Raw genomic sequence first — 21,798 nt, forward strand, 5'->3', positions numbered from 1 at the left:
ATTGAATCCACACACTTCCTACTCCCTCCCCTTATCGCATGTACATCCTGGCTTGTTAAACTGCAGCTCATGTGAAGCTGGGAACTGTGGTTTATTGCTGGCTTCATTCTATTCATTCATTCATTCGATTTCTATACTGCCCTTCCAAAAATGGCTCAGGGCGGTTTACTCAGAGAAATAACAAATAAATAAGATGGACCCCTGTCCCCAAGGGCTCACAATCTAAAAGAAACATAAGATAGACACCAGCAACAGTCACAGGAGGTACTGTGCTGGGGCTGGATAGGGCCAGTTGCTCTCCCCCTGCTAAATAAAAAAGAATCACCACGTTAAAAGGTGCCTCTTTGCCAAGTTAGCAGGGGCTTACAAAATAAGACATGAAACCAACTTCAAACTGGGTTCATATCCTGGCTTGTAAGCTGTGATTTAACAAGCCAGAATGTAGCTGTGCAAAAAGGCAGTTTTTAAGGTGGTGGCGCTCTATCCAACCACAACACAGTGTCTCTTCAGTATCTGTTGCTGATCAGAGCCACCATTTGCTCTGCCCCAACCCGGCCACCACTCCCCATGTAGCCATCCCATCCAAGCTAGCCACACCCCTGTGTCAGATGCAGGGGTGTGGCCATATGCAGAAGCAGGGCTGCACGGTCCCGGTCGTAAGGTGCTTTGGCCTTTCCTTGACTGGAAAGGCAGAGAGATGCATTTTCAGCCAGATTGGGAACTCAGCTCTGGGAACTGAGCACTCAGTGTCAGGGCCCCATTTGTGAAATGCTTCAGCCAGCGCTGAGTTCTCAGCCTGGCCCTGCTTTGCGGGAGAAGAGAGCTGCTCTTGTGGCAGCAAGCTAAGCAGGGTCTACCCTGGTTGCAAATGAATGGGAGACTTGATGTGTGAGCACTGTAAGATATTCCCCTTAGGGAATGGAGTCACTCTGCGAAGAGCAGAAGGATCCAAGTTCCCTCCATAGCTTCTCCAAGATAGGGCTGAGAGAGATTCCTGCCTGCAACCTTGGAGAAGCTGTTGCCAGTCTGTGAAGACAATAGTGAGCTAGATAGACCAATGGTCTGACTCAGTATATGGCAGCTTCCTATGTACCTATATGGCCATGCCCCTGCATTTGACGTCAGACACAGGGGTATTGCTAGGGCACCTATGGGCCGCTGGTGGTGGGTTGCCCCTGCACCACCACTGGCTTCCTACACACCAGTTGCTGGTGTCTACCTTGTGATTTTCCCCCCAAACCCCCAATTGTGAGCCTCTTTGGAATAAGGAATCATTTTATTCTTTTTTTCTATGAAAATTACTTTGAGAACCCTTTTGTTCTTAATAACAAATAGCATGTCTCTATACCAGAACCAAGGAGTAAAGGAGAGAGATGGAAGAGGAAGTGTGGGGTTCTGCTTGCCTTCCAAATTGAACAAACCATTGTTTGGTCATGTGAACTGGTTTTCGAATGCTTTGTGTGAGAGGAATGGGTTAAAATGAACAAGTGGATATTTTTTCAAAGGCAGTTGTAGTTTTTAATGTGTTTAAAATGAATGGGTCAAATCATTTTGCAAACTCTGCTATGCAGCATAATGCACTGTAATAAATGCACATTTGTTATGTCTATAACAACAACTTATAACAACATAGCCACCTGTCATAGTGCCACTGAGAGGGAAGAAAAGTGAACTCTAAGAATAGTCAGCACTGCTGCGGCTCTATTATGAAATGTCATAGAACTTCTGGTTTTCTGGAGCACTGAAATAAACCTCATGTATAAATATTGCCTTTTTATAGGACATCCATCATGTTTGAAATTTTGTCTTGAGTTGACAACAAATGTGAAGGCCTTAAGATGGCAGTGTATTGAATGCAAAACATGCAGTGCCTGTAGAATCCAAGGCAAAAATGCAGTAAGTTTTAATTCCTTAATACAGTATAATGTTCAATTTAATTTTCAGTATAATTATTTTGAGTTAATTGAGTTCTAACTTACAGGCATAGGTAAGGGCTGTTTTTTAAAGGGTGGAAATAGTGAGCAAGGATTATTTGAGTGTTTTGCTTGTTTAATCATGAAAATATGCATTTCCTTAACATGAAACAAGCCTTTATCCAAGGTACTTCATAACTTTCTCCCTCTCCTTCTCTTTTCAATTTCAGGATAATATGCTTTTCTGTGATTCTTGTGATAGAGGATTCCACATGGAGTGCTGTGACCCACCGCTTTCCCGAATGCCAAAAGGTGATCCCTGACAATCATTTCACCCTCTATTGCCTGGTGTTTTGTTTTACCTCAGTCAGTATATATCTTGACTTTCAGTGTAGTCTCATGTTGACTTAGTGAATTATTTATACAGAAGCTGTTAGTCCTTGAATGCTGTATTCACTGTTGAGCATCCTGAACACTTGGAACAGCCTCTCTTTTGTATCTCTTATTGATTGTTTCTGTAACACGTTTAAAGAGTTCTGTAGAAGCCTTTTTGTCCTTGTCCATTTGCAGCAATTTCTTAGAGAAGGGGAGTGATGGCAATTGGCAATATACCAAAGGTCACTCTGAAATTCATAGAAGAGCATGGGTGCCAACCTAAATCTCCCAGAACAAAGCCCAATTCTCTTTCAGTATTATTTACATTTCAGTATTATTTACAGTATCTTTTACATTTGTTTTAATCTCATGCTGGTTGCTGACTGAAATAAAGAGATTGAGATTGAGATTTATCAAATATAATTTGAGTTTTTTTGTTGTGGAGCTTAGGAAGTCGCTAATTATACATCAGTTTCTTAATTTCCTAAATGAAGAGAAATGGTGTTCACATTCCACCCCCTTACTGCCAAAATAGAAGGTAATATACAATGACCCGTTAATTTGTCTACTGATTAAAATGTGGGTCTTAGTCTTTATTTTAAGCCACTGCATGAAAAGCTTTTCAGTACCAATAATCTTGCTTTCAACTGTTTGTACTTCTCTTAATGAAGTTAGTTTGTAATGCTATAGTCAAAGGAAATTGATCTCTTGTATGCTTAGTCATTTGTTGATTTAGTGTAATATTTCAATTGGATAACTGACTGGTAGTTTTAAAAACAAAATAAGCTTACAAATGAGCAGCCCTGCTTCTCTTATCCAGCAGCATTCCAGTATGGTAGCAAAATAGATATATCACAATCTTGTTGTTTTGTATGTTGAAAATCTACTGACTTTATTCTGGAGTTTCTCTTATCTAGAAGGTAAAGATTTCTAAAAAGGCAGAGATATCATTAACAATGCTGATCTCCTCCCACCTCCAAATTATCATGTGATGCTTTTCTGTGTGGCGGGTGACGGGGAATCTGTTCATTGCTCTCTGCATAGTTGAAGAAGAATCAAGCAGCAGAAAGCAAGACTCCTTGTCTTGTCTATGTTAGGCTACTTGTCTACATTAGGCTACTTGTCCCCTGTCTTATAATTTTCTTTGCCTTTAGAAGGAATAATAGTTTCAGATATCTGGAATGAAACTTTCTTCTGCTGCATTGTCTTGGACTGGTTAAAATTTACACTAACTGGCTCTTAAATACAAATATTTTTTCTACCTAGACCTCAGTGGGATCACTTGCATGTGCTTTCTTCCTTTTCTCTTCCTGAATGAAAAGTAATGTGTGATGTTTTAATTATCCTAACAATATTAAATAATATCAACAAAAACCATATCTAAAAAGCCACATCATAAAAACATCAGTGAAAAGGAAAATACCCTCTAAAATAGGCCTTTAAAATATGCCACCTGAACTCTGCATGGATGAGAGGGCTAGGTGAGTCTCCCTAGGAAGGGAATTTTATAACTTAGGACATTTCCAGTGGTGGTGTCTGTCTTCTGTAGTTGCCTGCTGCACCTCAGACAGCTGACAGATACAGGTCAGGACTGCAGAAACTGATCTAAATAAGCAGGTAGCTTTGTATGAGGCCATTTAGGACTTTGAATGTCAAAAGCAGTATGTTGAGTTGTGTGGCAAATCTATTGGAAATCAGTGCAATTGATGAAAATATGCTCTGAGTGGATGCCCTAGTTAATACATTCTTGCTGATGCATTCTGGGCACTTTTCAAATGCAGCCCTTGGGATGTTGCCAGGACACGAGTGATAGTTGCCAGATCTTCTTCATAGTCTCTGTGCAAATGCAGACATTGTTTCTACACCTATGCAGAGTGCTCATGTCCCCTTCTTTCAAGAGTTTTTTTTCTGCGGTGTACTCATCTCTTCATGGATAGGACAGTTGATGAGTAGGCAGTCAGTTGTCTATCCCTTGAGACATGTGCACACCACGTGTTCCAGATCTCGTCTTTTGTCAGTCTCAAGAGCAGCATCCTAGAGAACTTGCTTCAAGAGTTCTGTTCTGAGCTTTGGGAGTTTCTTTTTCTGTAGTTAGTGAATCCTCCTTGTCTCCATCAAAGGAGCAGGGAATGCTGACTAGGATAGCTCCTGCTCACACTCCAGAGGCCGGACTAATCAAGCAGACCTCCTGCCTCCTCCCAGTTCTCATCCTGCTTTCAACAGGAAAGCAGGGTTTTGTTTTGTTTTTGCTGGCTTCATAGCAGAGACAATTACTTCTAGGTTTTTTTCTTTCACTTTCATGTTGGGTGGGCCTTCTCCCTAAAGACAGAGCATCTATTTAGAAGGCTCTTCAAAAGAATATCGTATTGTTCTAAGTGGACCCATGCTAGCTATGTCTTGTCTTACTACTTGGGTTCTTTTCTCAATTCTGTGAAGAAAATTATATCCTGCTGCTTCTTTCTCAGAGTCTTGGCATCTCCTCATACATATACTCTGAATATGCCAGCTTAATGTATCAGTCTCCTCTTGACAGGTGTTCTGTTGTCTCACACAGGAAGCTGACATACTGAGTCAGACCCTTGGTACATCTAGCTCAGTATTGTCTACACAGACTGACAGCGGTTTCTCCAAGGATGCAAACAGGAGTCTCTCCCAGCCCTATCTTGGAGATGCCAAGGAGGGAACTTGGATCCTTCTTCTCTTCCCAGAGCAGCTCCATCCCAAAAGGGGAATATCTTACAGTGCTCACACATCAAGTCTCCCATTCAAATGCAACCAGGGTGGACTCTGCTTAGCAAAGGGGATGATTCATGCTTGCTACCACAAGACCATCTCTCTCCCCCCCCCTTACTTACTTTTTCCTTCAATTGATCTTCTGTAGCCCTAATGCACCTTCATTCTGGTTGATTGTGTTTCATAAAAAGAAATAGCAGATAGGTATGGATATTGATTAAGTTACTTTACTTTAAAGTAAGAAGTATCTAATTTTTTTTAACTCTTTCATCAGTGAAGAGCATCTAGCTCAAAACATGTTGGGATCTTAGGATTTTGTAATAAACATATTTTTATGCACCTATCCAGTATTCTTTTTAAAAACTCAGTTTTTGCTTCTGCCCTCTGTTTTTCCTGTGTTGGTATTCAGTGCTATGTCTGCTGCTGAAACCTGGAGGGCTCGACCATGGCCAATGGTGCCTGGAAGTGACATTAGCTGGAGGTGCCATATAATGAGCCAAACTCAGGGTTGTAGGTCCAAAGAAGGGCAGAGAGAGTGGTGGAGGGGCAGAATCTCTGATGTTGGCCTTTTTTGCTTGCTTCCCTTTCCAGGGAAGGAAAGGAAGGGCTGGGGCTGTGTGGTTGGTTGATGAAAGCAAAAAAAGTGGGGAAGCTAGCCTTATAGATGGAGGTCACCAGACACCTCCAGGGATTGGGCTGGAGGGTCCCCTTGAGGCCACCAGGGAGGTATAATAGGTCTCTGCCTAGTACAGACTTAGATGATCCTAGACTTAGATCATCCAGGCTGATGGTGAGGGACTGTGATGGAAAAAGACCTATCCCAAGGGGCCAGAGAGATACCAAGATAGACTGAAGCAGGGATTCTCAACATTGGGTCCCCATATGTTATTGGACTTCAGCTCCCATAATCCCCAACCAAAGGCCACTGGGACTGGGGATTATAGGAGTTGAAGTCCAATAACATCTGGGGACCCAACGTTGAGAATCCCTGGACTAAAGGACAGGAGAAGTGTTGAATCCAATTCCTCCATCTTTTAGTTGTTGAAGAAAGGGAATAGGCCACCAGGTAAGAAACACAAATCATAGCTTGGACTTCTAATACCACAACTGAGTCCCTCTGCTGACCCATGGATTTTCCCAGACTCTTCTAACATGCATCTAATTCCATGGGGGAAGGAGGCAGACACCTTTATAATCTCTACCCACTGACTCAACTACCCATACCCTCTTAGAGTCTCTAATAGTTTCACAATTTATGAGACACCCATTTTAGCCTTAGATTAACTGTGATCTGTGTTTACTATTATTCAAGACAAGCTGCCTTGATAACCACCAGCTCTTCCAGGAGAGTCAGTGACTGGGTGTATTACACTCTGCTTGTACTGTGTGAATCTGTGAGGAGCAAAGTATTTGTCAGATATCTCCTTCCTTAGATCACTTCAGAATTTCATCTTAACCAGAGCTGCATCTTGACTGAACCTTTTCCTTTGCTATGGCAAATCCCAGAAGGGGCATCTTGTTTTCTCTCAAAAAACTCTTGCAGTGGATTACTGCTATGCTGAGGCTCTGCTAGAGCTGGTAAAATACCCGTTTTTTAGACTTCAAGGATGCTGTCCCGTAAGGTCATGGCTGCTTCTTCCAGTGTCTGTTAACGATTAATAAGTTGTTCTGTGGTAGTCATGAGAGAATTGAATGGAAGGGTACTTGCCTTGTCCCTTGAGACATATTCACATCACAAAATACTTCCTTGATGGGGGTGGGGGTGGGGGGTGGCAACTTCCAGAGCTCAGGCTCTAGAAAGTTTCTGATGCATGGTTTGCACAGGTGCAAAACCCATATTTGTGCCTGCATATACAAAGAACATTACAGACAAACCTGTGTTTTCTTGTCCAGGAGAGACCATTGCTAGCATACCAAGCTGCTAATAAGCACCCCAACCACAGATTCTGCAAAAACAATCAGGAGCAGCACTAGATCCAGGAGGAACCCCCCCCCCACATCCAGCAACTGTGGTCCTGTGTCTTAAGTGGAGTACAGCCCCATCCAAAATGGACTATACAACTATTTCTAGACATCCACACCTCTTAACATGCACTGTTTAAATTTCAGTTTTTCGTTATTCAGTCCATCACTGAACCCAGTCCATCACTAGTGAATCATCCCAAGTGCCCCTCCAGGATTTGATGAAAAGGAAAAATAGATCTGGGTGCCATCAGCAGATTGCTGATATTGTGCCTCTGTTCCTCAGATGGCCTCACCTAGTGGGATCATGGAGATGGTAAACAGTATGGGACCAGATGGAACCTTGTGGCACCCCTCGGGCCAATGAATATGATGAATTACCAAGCTCACTTGTTTGCAAGATCTCCATGAACCCATGGTCAATACCAAGGTTCAAAGAGGAGAATTGGTGGCACTTTCAAGAGTTCCTGGATACAGATAAACCAATATTTTTGCTATCCTATGATGTTCTCCTTTTTTTCTTTCAAAAATGAAGAGGTCCAGGGAGAGGAGAATTGACAGTGTGATGGGGATGCATGCACGCCATTTGTGTACAAACGAGAACTCTTCTCTCTCTTACTGGGTAGAAAATGTTTCCACAAATAGGACCAGTTAGGAACAATGCTAGTTTGAACTGTTTGCAAAATTAACTGGATTTATTTTTAACATCAATTCAGGGATGTGGATTTGCCAGGTCTGCAGACCAAAGAAAAAAGGAAGAAAGTTACTTCATGAGAAAGCATCACAGATAAGGAGACGATACACAAAACCTATTGGACGACCAAAAAATAAACTAAAGCAACGAATGTTGTAAGTATTCTTGTTTGTTTTCCACCCTTGGTGGCAGTCTTGAACTAGCAATCAGATTTGTATGGGGAGAAATCAGAGTTCTTTTCCTCCGCTCACTATTCCAGGCTGCACAACTTCTTGCTACTAAAATATAAGGTGTTTGGCTTTCCCCTATAACTGTTTCCTTAAACAGAAATGCACAGGAAAATAGGTTTAAAACTACTGGTAAGTAGAAGTTCCTGAGCATTAACACACTTCTGGTAGGTAGAGTTAATGCAGTTCTGTTCCTATAATTTCTGGTATGCCAATGAGGTGTGTTTTCAATATTGCATCTCACTGGTGTCCATTATGCATGTATGGTATCTCTCTTTCATATCTAAAATTATTTTAAGACAAGTTAATATGTGCATGTTCACTGCTTGTTTATATAAGAGAGCCAGCATGGTGTAGTGGTTGGAGTGTTGGACTAGGACTGGGGAGACCTGAGTTCAAATCCTCGTTCAACTATGAAACTTACTGAGTGACTCTGGGCCAATCACTTTTCAGCCTAACCTACCTTACAGCATTGTTGTGAGGATAAACATAACTGTGTAGACTACTCTGGGCTCCTTGGAGGAAAGGGGGAATATAAATAAAAACATGCACCATGTAAAGAGCTTCCATATGACTTGACCCAAACAAACCACCCTCCAGTGGTGGTAGCTCATTTCTTGGCTTGTCTGGCCATTGCTGCCACTGTCTTCCAGTATCAAAAAATTACTGGCTGTGAAGGCAGACTTATTATTTGGTGAACAGGGAAATGGGGAAATCACCTTATCTAGATTTCAGTGGAGGCAGTTCATGTGTGCAGCATTGGGTTATCAAGTGATGAGAAAGGTATGTGGATTTTTGAGTTGCTCATTGCAATATTGATCTGTATTTGTATCAGAAAATGATGCAAAATGTCAGAAATCACTTGCAAGTGTCTGTGTCTTCCTCAGAAGTAGAAGCACACTATTGCAACCCTTCCCACGTTATATTTTGTGGAGATCTTTGACATGGAAGTGGGATGTGAAACCAGTCTTATGATGCATACATTTGACATAGAAATACAGATTGAAATATATTGTGAGAGTGCAAGGGTGACAGTCTTTGGCATATTGAACCCATTCCGGAATAAATCCCACACTGGGAGGGTATGAGTAGGTATAAGGCAAAAGTTAGATTTAATTCTGCTGATAGAATGCAACCAAATGGCAATAATATAATTCTGTTGCTGAAATGATTTTAGCTACATCTTAATTAAAAGGGCTAACAGTGGAACATCCTTGCTTCATAAACCTTTGTGGCATTGAATGGTGGTGTGGAATTGTATAGCAGATGGTTATTTAACATATGTGGCACCAAGCAATGGGTTTTGCAGCTGCACAACTAAAATTCTGGCCTCGAAATACTCAAGAGACTTATGGGGAAAGGTTAGAGGATTTTAAGAAGACTGTGAATGTTAACAACTATCTGTACTTATTTGGAGTATGGAAAGAGGCAGAGGCCAAATCTTAAGACTACATAGCTATTTGAATACAACAACCCAGACCGCTGTTAGACTGCTCCATCTCAAACAGTAGTCTGTTGGTATTAAATTACCGCCTAGAGATGAATATATCAGACGGTATAAAAATATGATAAATAAATAAATAAATAAATGCATAATTTAAGGGAGAAAAATGTGCCATTCTTTACAGAATATATAACAATTATAGTAATAAGAAGATGGAAGGGAATAGAATTGATCTGAAGTAATTATGCAGTTTTGTGATGGCTTTCAAAATAGCAATGTTGCCTGGCTGCACGGGTGCACATATGTGTGCACATGTTTTTCCTTAAATGCAAATAACCTTACATATTTGGTTTGGCGTTCACTTCAAGAAAATAGCATTCTGCACTATTCTTTTTTGGGATCTGCATTTTCAGTCATTAGCCTTTAGCTAAATCAGCACTTCCTTTAGCATGTTCTGTGAAATTATGAGATTTCCAGTAAATCTCAGGGCCGCTTCTCAGTATTCTTCATGCCCTGCCCCCTCCCCACATTGTTTCCTTTTGGTCATTATTTTATTCATGTTTTCTATGGGGCACTAAGCTACAGGAAACCTTTTGTCTTAGTGCTATATGGAATACAACAATTCTTCTTTAGGAACACCATTATTACTTTAAATGTTATTTTAGAGTTGTAAGTAATGAAGCACAGGAGAGCTTATAATATTGGATTTGGGGTGTTGTATTCCCCTGTATGGAATGTCATTCTTACAGTTGTTAGCTTGAATCAGTCAAATGTCTCAGAGATTTTGTAACATGGTACTAGCTTTTGTAGCCTTTTTTGTTTTGTTTTTAAACTTCTTTATTATGGTCAGAAACCAGCAAAAATTTGTCACATTATCTCCTGGGAGCATATTATAGTTTGTAATAGCATTCAAGAGGCAAAAACTCTATTTATATTAGTGCATCTAATTTAATTGTATATTATGTTGGACTGGTGTAAATGTAACTAGCTTCTTGTGCCCAATGATTAACATATCAGCTAACAATTGCAAATGTGCACACTTCCCTGCAGGTCAACTCAGAATCTGAAACACACTTCTATCCACAGTTTCATAGCTTAGCTTAAAGGAAAGACAGGTTGCTTACTTAGAGCTAGGGATGTGCACAGAACCGCGGATGTGCGGTTCGACGTTGGCAGGGGTGCCACTTTAAGGATCCAGGGGTGCACTCACGTCTCACGCCGTTCCCCCCCCACCCCCCGCCGCCGCCGGTGCGCCTTCCCAGTAAAAATATTTGGGTCAGCAGCATACCTCCCTGCTGCCCCTTCCCTGTCCTTGGCCGGAAGTGGCCAGAAGTACTGGGTGGGCGTGTGCCCATCACGTGCTTCCGGCCGAGGACGGGGAAGAGATGGCAGGGAGGTATACTGCCGCCCCGAAGGTTTTTACTGGGAAGAAGCGCCGGCAGGAGGGGTGAGTGCATGCTCCCCTGCCCTTAAAGTGGCACTCCCGCCAGCATTGAACTTTGAACCGGCCCTGGTGTTCATATCTGTTCAGAGGCCCGTAAAAGGGCCTCCGAACAGGTTCATGCACATCCCTACTCAGAGCTTGTATTCTTCATCTGTGCAGTACCACTTAGAGGTTCTGCACCTGCACAGAGCCAATTCGAGGAACATTCTAGAGCTCTAGCTTAAAGAGTTGGCTCTTGGAGGAAAATCTTGGCTCTCCACAGATGTCTCAGGGAGTGGGTAAGCATCTGTTTGCTCAGTTCTTCTTTTTAACTACTGTCACAACAAAGAGAACCTTTCTGTGGAGTTTGTCTTCACTGAAGTCTCTACCTAATGTCCCTTCTTATTTCCTAGGGTTCTTGCTCCACTTTTAATTATTCCTATTAATTTTGTGGGGTTGTACCAAACACTTTGACTAGACCTCCATGTTCCAATTGCTGACTTTACACAGGCACAGAATTATGAGTGGGACTACACAGATGGCCATGATGAAGAAATACAGGTTTGCCTGTGGCTGACAAGCTAACCTTTGATTAAGGAAGGATTTTTCAACAAGATAACCTTTGATTAAGGAAGGATTTTTCTCTAAGGAAGAGAGAGAGCAAGTGGTGGGGAGAGAGGAGCGTTTCGGGCTGGTTTCTTGTCAAACTGGACTTATTAGAGAATCGCCTGCACTGTCCCATTGAACCCATAATAGCTACTATTTAATATATATATATAGTGCTTTACAACTTTTGCCAATTTATCTTGTTGCAACTGCTCTTTGAAGTGGTTCCCTGTACTTTGTTGTTTTATGGCTGGTGAACTAAAGCTGAAAGAAGGTGACTTGCCCAAAGGCATCCAGGAGGAAGTTGATGGCCAAGATGGATCTGAAACCTAATGTTTCAAGTCTAACATTGTTTACTCAGAAATGCCCCATTGAGCTGAAAGGGGCTTACGTATTTGTAATATGTTTAGGATCGCACTGTTCCTTTAATAGTTTATTCCCGGGATCAGTCTCCACTTACTCAAAAATAAATTTTTAGCATCGTGTGTTGTGTGGGGGTCTTTGTTGTGAAATAGCATGGATACCTAGTTTTATCTGGTAAAAGCTTCAGATATGTGTAAATATTTAGATGGTCACAAAACCCTTCATTTTAAAGCTAAATGGCTTGAGTAGTTTGTATGCAGCATTAATGCTATTTGTTTTTATTCTTTTTTCCCCTTTCTTTAATGCTTACTCGTTCTCTTTCTTTCTTTTTCTTTTGTATTTTCCAAATTTCTTTGCTTAGGTCTGTAACCAGTGATGAAGGATCCATGAATGCATTCACAGGAAGGGGGTCACCTGGTAGGGGTCAAAAGACTAAAGTCTGTACCACACCTTCATCTGGTCATGCTGCATCTGTGAAGGATTCAAGCAGCAGATTGGCTGTTACAGACCCCACCCGGCCTGGTGCCACCGCCACCAAAATCACCACCACCACCACCACCACCTCCACCTACATATCTGCCTCTACACTTAAAGTTAACAAGAAAACCAAAGGGCTTATTGATGGCCTTACTAAGTTTTTTACACCGTCACCCGATGGTCGCAGATCACGAGGTGAAATAATAGACTTTTCAAAGCATTATCGTCCAAGGAAAATGACCTCTCAGAAACAATCATGTACTTCTCATGTGTTGGCTACAGGTACCACACAAAAGCTAAAACCTTCTTCACTTCCACCCCCAAACCCCATCTCTGGTCAGAGCCCCAGTTCACAAAAATCCAGCACTTCCATCTCTTCTAACTCTCCCCAAAGCTCCTCCAGTCAGTCAAGCGCACCCTCCTTTAGCAGCCTTCCCAATAACAGTCAGCTAAAGGGACTCTTTGATGGACTTTCTCATATTTATACCACTCAGGGACAGTCTCGAAAAAAGGGGCACCCAAGTTATGCACCACCCAAGCGTTTGCATCGTAAAGCAGCATTCTCTTCCACATCCAAGTCTAATACAGCTTTCTATGGAAAGAAAGAGATTAGAAGTAGGTTTATTTCTCATTCCTCCACCTCTGGATGGGGTATGTCTAGAGGACGTGCTTTTAAAGCAATTGCTCACTTCAAGCAAACAACTTTCCTTAAAAAGCGCAGGATTCTAGGCAGATTAAAGTATAAAGTGACCCCTCAGATGGGGACCCCCTCACCAGGGAAGGGGAGCTTGGCAGACGGAAGGATTAAACCTGATCAGGATGATGGTAAGCAACAGGTCAAAGCGCCAACCAAACCTGCGTCCCGTCCAAATCCAAATTCTTATTTTGTCACATAGGTCTCAGCTATTTTTCTTGTTCTTACTTCACTCTCATACAAAAGCGGTGAACTTTGACCTTGTAACTAATGCTGACTAAATCTTCAAAGTGTTTTTTTCCAACTAATACTATCCCACCTTGTTTGTCCTTTTTTTGCATATGTAGTGGCTCTAGCCCCGCCCCTATGTCTTCATAATGTTGCTTATGCCTTTTGTAGTACCGTACTGCTAGCCACTCCATTCTGTCTCTTTCCTTTCTCTGGCCGTAGCACTGTCAGCATTTATCAGAATGACCATTTCAACTCTTCATTTTCCTCTCCTCCATTGCTTTTCCATGACCAATTCCATCCTGCTGCACAACACTGGATCTGTACTGCTGTGAAATTTACTCTTCCCATTTTTTAAAAATAAAAAAAAATCCTCTTTCTGTAAGAAAAAATGTCTGTACTCCTAGCTCTAGTCTGTTCTAATCTGTTTGAATGGTTTATCTAAGCTTAGTTTAGTGCTGACATTCAGAGGGGAAAAAACAATTTTAAATAGAGGTTGCATTGGCAATTTTGCTAGAAAATTGTATTTATTGCAGTTATATACTGCCTTTCTGCCAAGGTATCAAAGGCAGTTTATAATTTAAAATACTAAAACAAACAAAAGGTTTCAAAAGGTAAAACAGCAGAGTTATTTAAGACCATTGGTGGTCTCTTAAGGAGCTGATGGTATGAATTCTCTGGCCTGGACTTCTTAACTCGTGCAAAATACTGTATGTAAAATCTCTGCTGCTCCTTCAATTGTTTAACGTATTTTATTTTCAAATTTTCATTTTAGATGAGGGTAAAGAATAAAAGCCTAAGGGCAGGAATGCAAATGCTTCAGATGATCCTGATGGCATTTGTTTAAAATAAATGTGCGAGCATTTCAATTATTTGTCATTATAATATTGATAAAAGCTTGCTACCTCAGCTGGAAAGCTCAACTTTGAAGCAGGTTTTAGAGCTGTAACTCTCCAGGAACTAGACTGAAAATTCCCATCTGATAGTGGAAAGGTGCTTATCACCATCATATTGGTGAATAAACTCTCTGCTGGTTTTAAACAACAGGAACAGAAATCAAAATAAGCATCAAACAAGAACACACAGATCTGTTTCTGGTGGGAAGCAAGGACATTGTAACAGAAGAAGATCTGGAAATGTTTAAGCAGGCCCAGGAACTTGCAATGGAGGTAAGGCTCATGGGAACTAGGTATGTTTAGTTAACACCACAGTACTGTTGACTACCAGATTTCCCTAATGTCTGGGGAAAGTCTTGCTGGTGTTTAAGTTTTTGTTTTTGTTTTTTTTAATTCTGCTTAATAAACCATTCTTTAAAGTTGATTGTGTACTAAAAGTATTCCTCTAGCGTGGAATCCATTTTTTTCAAGGGAGTGGACTAGCAGTGATGATGGACAGTAAACTTTAGGAAGTGTCAGACATGATGTAGTGCAGAAACATGAGTGGTTCACAGTGCCTTTCACTACACTTCTGAAGATATGTGATCTCTCCACACATCCATGCTTTGTTCTGTGTCACATTTGATGAAAGCCACTGGAGAAAGTTGTGATTAGGGGTTACAACAAATTGTCTCATTCATATGTGTCCATATGTGCACCATATGTTTTAAAACTCATGTTAGTCTCCAAGCTCTAGATTTTTATGCCTTTCCTCTTTATGAAGAAAGTAGATGCTATCAGGGAAAATCTGAGATTGTAGAGCAGCCAGATGTACGCATGAGTTTATTTAAAACGGTAAAATATGTAAACAAGATTAGTAAAATTGTCATGGGATTTATGCAACATTTAGTTGGTGCTGACTATTACCTTGTGCTTATTTCTGATATGTAGCATTAATGCTGTCTGATTCTTTTCTTCTGGGGTCAGAAAGTCCTAGATACAAACTAGGTGGTTTCACTTAAAAAAAAAAAAAATTATGCATCTGCATTCTTGGCATGTAGAGGATAAAGATAGAGAGTTCAGCACTAATGTGCATTTTGTCCCTGATAACTGAGAATTCCAGCTGTTTCCTATCAGCTATTTCTTTTGTTTTGTTTATTAAATTATCAGTTCTCCTATTTCCTTTTATATATTTTTTTGTTTAAACTAACCTTTTCTCACTTTTCCTCTTAGAGTAATCTTGATCTCTTCTGATCAGAGATGATGTTTCTCATCCACTTTCTATTTATCTCTGTCCAAGCTAATGTTATCTAGAAAATTAGAAGCAAACTTGGTAACTTGTGAAAGATGAAATAGTTTCTAGTGCCTGCTAGCCTAATTGCAAGTGGTTCTGCAATTATGTATTTTGGTTGGGCTGGATATCTGCTGACTTATTTTGGTTTTTAATGGATATAGTGGAAGATTTATTTATGGTATGGCAATGGTGCCACACCACAGCAATTTTTGCTGCTGCTTATTCTTCTCCAAGAAGACATCATGCTACCTAACACCTAGTATAGTACTTGACAATCTGGAAAGTAGTCTGATAGTGAGACATGGTGGAAAGTGACCTTCTCCTGCACACTCATAACAATTTGTTTTACCCCATGATTAATAGAAAATCGGATGTAAAAATGGTGGAGAAACAAATGGACGGTACCCTTCTGTGATAGAATTTGGGAAATATGAGATCCAGACCTGGTACTCTTCGCCTTACCCACAGGAGTATGCAAGGTAGGGGAACAGTTCCTGTATTTATATACAGGATGGAAAGGAATGATAGGCTGTTTCATGACTGTGATTAAATTTCATTAAGATTTGTAAAGCAGTTATTTTGGGGATGTAAATCACTTCCTTGGAAAACTTCTGAAGCTAGTATCTGGAACCTTAAATTAATTTTATATTTATATAAGCTTAGCCTACATATTGTCATTGTGGATGTGATGTGAACTTGGCTATGCAAGTAATAAAAGGAATGGGAAATACAATGATTGACATCCAGACTAAAGTTGCATGCATTTGAAAACATGAGAAGTGTGCAGTGGTGGAAGGGTGACTTTTTTTTCTTTTCTTTTTGGCAATGTCCCTTCTTTCTTCTTTAGCCCTCTGTGCCTCCTAAAAATATATCACTGAGGGCTCCGCAACTCTCGGGGACATATTTTTAAGAAGCACAATAGGCTGCAGAGGGAAGAGAAGACAAGCAAAAACAAACAAACAAGGCTCTCCCCCATTGCATGTTGATATGCAAAATATTTTTCATTGTGAGCAACATTAATCTGGATGTCTGCCAGTGACTAGGGAGTAACTTATTCAGCTACAGTCTGAAATGACATTCTTGAAGAAATTCTTCATTACTAGGGAGTTGGAACCCAATTTCAACTAATATTAGACCTACAAAATGAAGAAAACATAGTTTGCATAGGAAGCTGCCTTATTCCTAGTAGAACATTGGTCCATCTAGCTCATTATTGCTTACAGTAACTGGCAATGACCCACAACAGTTTGATGGATATTTCCCAGCCCTACCTGGAAATGCCAGGGATTGAACCAAGGCCTTCCGCATACAAGGTCAATGCTCTCCCACAAAGCCATAGTCCTTCCCACACAATGATCACACATAATGATAATGGGTTCTTGGACAATCCCTTGACTTCATGTGTCATGAAATAAAAACTTGATTATTGCCAGCAGAATTGTTGACAGAACTTTTGTATTCCTTCCATTCTAAAGTATCCTTAAAATTCTGAGCCATGAAAACTCAAATTCGATAAAGAAAATAATGAATGACTCTATACAAATATTTTGTATTTATAGATGTGTACACTTCAAGCATAACTGAATTCTTAAAACAGTTATAATTTGTAGATAATGTTTAATTGGTGTTGAAATGAAGCCTTGAACTAACGTACCAAGAAAACTCAAAGCCTGCATTTTTGACAAAACACTTAAAATGAGTCAAGTGTTTTGAGCGGCATTTTTCTAGTGAGAGCTGGTCTACCAATTGGGGTTGATGGGTAGACCAGTCCTCCATGGCAGGCTGATGCGGAGTCCTGGTCTACCCATCGCATGTTGTTTTGAGTCTTGCATCAAAACAGCAGGCTTGGCTGCTGTTTTGACAAATTATTTTGAGCATTTTGCGTTTTATTTTGAGCTCAAGACACAAAATCCATTTTCTGCACTCCTCTAGACATAGGAACATAGGAAACTACCATATACCGAGTCAGACCATTGGTCTATCTAGCTCAGTATTGTCTTCACAGACTTGGAGGCGGCGTCTACAAGGTTGCAGACAAGAATCTCTCTCAGCACTATCTTGGAGATGCCAGGGAGGGAACTTGGAACCTCCTGCTTTTCCCAGAGCAGCGGCTCCATCCCCTGAGGGGAATATCTTACAGTGCTCACACATCAAGTCTTCCTTTCATATGCAACCAGAGCCGACCCTGCTTAGCTAAGGGGACAAGTCATGTTTGCTATCATAAGACCAGGTCTCCTCCTCTACTTAATTGCTGTATGTATATTCACTGAGAACATAAACTAAACATAATATTTATGATGAATTTGTAATGTGTAATGTAACATGGGTCATCATGTAATGTGTAACAAAGACTAAACTTCTTCATTACTGCAGGAGGAATGAAATGAATGTATGCTCCAATTTACTTGGTACATCTATCTATACTATTCTGAATATTCGGGTTGGAAGGTTCCAAGACTTTCGGGTTCTCCACTCAATTGTGGGACTCACCATTATGCATTCTCACAGTTTCACTTTGTACCTGAATTTAAGCAATCCAATTTTCAAAATCTTAAAGTAGCATATTAACTATTTTACAAAATATACTGCGTAAAATGCTTAATTCTTGAACTGTGTTTTCCCAGTCACATGTTTTTTAAAGTTAAATAATACCATCCTAAAACTATGATTTAAATATTATGCAATATATTATGTATGTTTAAGGCACAGTTATAACCACTTAGGTATTTGTCTATGTTCCTTCCCATATAGTGCCTATAAGAATTGCTTTCCCCCCACCATTGCTATTAGGTGGGTGCGAGCTGGCCATTTGGCCAGCTTGGCCCGGGCTTGGCCAAACTGAGCTGGCCAAGCCGGCTCGTGGGCCGGCTTGGGGGATATATTTATTTATTTAAAGTATTTCTATACTGCCCAAAACCTGCGTCTCTGAGCAGTTATATACTTGTAAAGGGGAATATTTACCTTTTAATTTCCTGCCAGCAGGTGTGGTAGAGGTGGCGACATTGGAGGTCGTAGTGGGGAGCTCCAATCCCCTCCCCGTGCTGGCCTCCCAAATGACAGGCCAGGACGCCTGATTTGGGCCCCTGTACACATGCAGAGACCACTCTAATAGAATAGAATGCCAAATTTGGTCACAGCTGGCCCAGCCTGACATTTGGGAGGCCAGCAGTGCGGGTTGGAGGAACCACCGCCTCCGATGTCGCTGCTGCGGCCTCCTCCGCAGGCAGGAAAGTAAAGGTAAATATTCCCCTTTCGTCCCTGCCCCTTCTTAGTCTAGGGAATCCCCTTTTATTTGAAAATGGGAATCCTAGCCGGATTCCCAGCTATGGAATCTTCCTGTATACTTCCCTTTTACAAGTATACCCCCCGAGCCGGCCTGCGAGCCAGTTCTTTGAACCAGGGGGCAGTGCGGTTTGAACTTGGACCACCTGAACCGGGCTGGCTCGCTGTTGAGCCCGGCTCAATTCGAGCCAGCTCACTCATCCCTGATTGCTTTAACCACAATTATTGCTATATAATTTTCAGTTTTATCAGAGAAACTGCAGACCATTCAAGTTGCTGCTGCTGTTCGCAGTGACTATGTCCTTCTAGCAGTTTGGTTACCAGACCTCAAAACAGAATCCAGTATGAACTGGTTCTCAAAAGTCAAATATGAGGCACTCAGACTTGTGCACAAGTGATCAGATTTTATTTTGTAAGCACCTAGCATCATTCTGGACTCTCAGGGACATATTTTCAAGAAACACAGCAAAAATTGGATCTCCCCCCCGCATTGTCCTTATGAAACATTTTTTTTTGGAGTGCACAACATTAGTCTGGATGTCAACCATTGTCTGCAAAAGGTCCCCTATTTCAGTGTTCAGGGATTGGAACTTCTGTAGCATGCATCTTCCCCATGCCTTTCAGACTTGGATGGTCAAGTGCCTATTGGGTTGAAAGAGATATAAAGCCACTCAAAAATATGGTGGTGCTTTATTGGGGGGTTCCCCAGGTATCCAGAAGTCTGTATATTTATAAACTAAAAGTTTTTTTTTTAATAAACCAAAACACAGCTGTGTATGTATCAAGGACCTATGGAAGGTTGAAGCCACAGAGATAAGAAATTATGACAGTGACTCATGCCATTGTCTAGAGCAGTGGTTTCCAAACTGAGAGCCTCCAGATGTTGCTGAACTATAACTCCCATCAGCCCCAGCTACAATTAGTTCAGCAACATCTGGAGGTTCCTAGTCTGGGAACCACTGGTCTAGAGGGAACTTCTAGGTTCACACTGAATTCCGAAGACAGGAACTCCTGCTATTGCCATTAGTTTTTGTTGTGGAACACGCTGCATAACTACACTAAAGCCATAGCTACACTAAAATCTTGGATTTCTTCGTTGTTCTTTTTTAATGGACAGTACTCACTTTTGCATGGGGGAGGGGGGAAAGGAGTCAAAAGGAACTGGAAGTTGGGCAGACTATGTGAGTCTATCCGCTAAGTCAGTGGCTGAGGAGAGTTGATCCATGCATGTTGAAGGTGCCAGTTGAGGGGGAAAGGAAAGTGGAGGGAAAAAAAGTAAATTGGTCTGTTTGAACCTCCAATAGCTTATAACATCCTGAAAGTGAACATTAGGAAGAGTTGAATGCCACAAAGTTAAACAAAATCATTCCCCCCCACATCCCCCGCAGCAATATAGCAATAAAGCACTCAGTTTCAGGGTTGGCAGGCAGCCCTAATATTGAGACCTTAGCACCACATAGCACAGCACAGGGGAGGGCAGTGATGTCTCACGAGGATAGGAACATAGGAAGCTGCCATATACTGAGTCAGACCATTGGTCTATCTAGCTCAGTATTGTCTTCACAGACTGGCAGCGGCTTCTCCAAGGTTGCAGGCAGGAATTTCTCTCAGCCCTATCTTGGAGAAGCCAGGGAGGGAACTTGGAACCTTCTGCTCTTCCCAGAGCAGCTTCATCTCCTGAGGGGAATATCTTGCAGTGCGCACACTTCTAGTCTCCCATTCGTATGCAACCAGGGCAGACCCTGCTTAGCTATGAGGACAAGTCATGCTTGCTACCACAAGACTAGCTCTCCTCTCCTTAGGATGTCGGGAGGTGCTTTCTTTGAGCCCCAAATAGCACCACAAAGCTGCTGTTCCAAGCTGGCTGGAATCCTGAACAGGACTACTAATGTTAGGGGCTCAGAATACACTACAATATTTTATTGGAGGTCCTCAGTTGTACATTATCCATTGCCTACTTATCTTTCTCCTTCTGTTCTAACATCACAACAAATCCATATTCTACAACACCTGAAATGAAGAGTTCAGAAGAAAGCAGCAAACCTGAACATTGTTATTACATCTGTATATTGCCCTTTGTATAAAGAGCTCAGAGAGGCAGTTTGACTACAAACCTGTATTACCAGTTAGGTTAGAAGACTCTGTTTTGTCCAAGGCCAACTAGTGAGTTTCATTGTCCTAGCATGGATCTGTTTTCATTTCTAAAGCCCAACATTGCAGTGACCACTACATACTGGCCCCTATATTGTATTAATTAGCAAAGTTTATTCTGAATAGGGTGAGGTGGGTAGGCCAGGCCTCTGCTCTGGACTTAACACGTTGGCTTGCTTCAGGGGACTTGACTACCCACTGACCCCAATTAGTAGACCAGCTCTCTCCAGAAAATTGGTGCTTGAAACACCTGAAACGATTTGAGCTTGAAACAGGCCCTTTATTTTAAAGGCAATTCATTTCAAGCTCGAAACACTCCAATCAATTCAAGCTCAAATCAATTTGCATTTCTCTAATTACGTCATCCCCATCTCTTCGGATCCACAATGCTTAAAAATAATTTGAACAAAGAAAGCAGAGACCTCCAGAAGGCTACTGAGAAAATTGGTGTGTTAAGATATCTTTATTTGCCCCAGACCATTTTGGTCTCCATTTAAATTGCTTAGATGTGGCAGCTAGTGTGACATTCATAAGTCATATCTAAGCTATGATGGGAGAATTTTCTGAATTACATATGTTTCCTGGCTCTGACCTTCTAATAATTAACTTGTTAACTGGCGAGGGGAGCAGGAGAATGCTTCAGCCTTGTCTGTTTTCAAACACAGCATGCTTTAGTTTTTTTCCTTTACAGTGCGTTAGTATGCATAAAAATGTTGGTTTTTTTCATAATAAAAAATAGATACTGACCACTTTGATTTTTAAACTTCAACAGACTGTCAAAGCTTTTCCTGTGTGAATTCTGTCTTAAATATATGAAAAGTAAAAATATTTTGCTAAGACACGCAAAGAAGTGTGGCTGGTTTCATCCTCCAGCCAATGAAATCTACAGAAGGAAGGATCTTTCAGTGTTTGAGGTAGGCAAGATTTCATTTGTCTCAGTAGGTATTGCATGCTGTTTGAAAAGCAAGAACATAGTAGAGAGATCTTAAACCTCTGAGTTAAAACGTTTCTCTAAGGATTCACCCTTCCACCTGACATCATGTGTGGCTAGAAGTTA

At 41.2% G+C, this 21,798-nt stretch overlaps 1 protein-coding gene across 9 annotated transcripts in view; it reads left to right on the forward strand.

The window, feature by feature from the left end:
• KAT6B (lysine acetyltransferase 6B) overlaps positions 1-21,798 on the forward strand; it is a 202,987-nt gene that overhangs the window by 108,072 nt on the left and 73,117 nt on the right. For 6 of the 9 annotated variants that reach the window (XM_053306954.1, XM_053306953.1, XM_053306955.1 and 3 more), the window contains exons 4-10: positions 1,781-1,896; positions 2,144-2,225; positions 7,700-7,832; positions 12,102-13,042; positions 14,187-14,308; positions 15,672-15,787; positions 21,514-21,655. In XM_053306954.1, the coding sequence (XP_053162929.1) occupies positions 1,781-1,896; positions 2,144-2,225; positions 7,700-7,832; positions 12,102-13,042; positions 14,187-14,308; positions 15,672-15,787; positions 21,514-21,655 (1,652 nt within the window). The remainder of the gene's footprint in view (positions 1-1,780; positions 1,897-2,143; positions 2,226-7,699; positions 7,833-12,101; positions 13,043-14,186; positions 14,309-15,671; positions 15,788-21,513; positions 21,656-21,798) is intronic. The other 3 variants (XM_053306960.1, XM_053306957.1, XM_053306958.1) reach the window with 2 other exon arrangements.

Source organism: Hemicordylus capensis, chromosome 3, assembly GCF_027244095.1.
Source record: "Hemicordylus capensis ecotype Gifberg chromosome 3, rHemCap1.1.pri, whole genome shotgun sequence".
Taxonomy (NCBI): Eukaryota; Metazoa; Chordata; class Lepidosauria; order Squamata; family Cordylidae; genus Hemicordylus; species Hemicordylus capensis.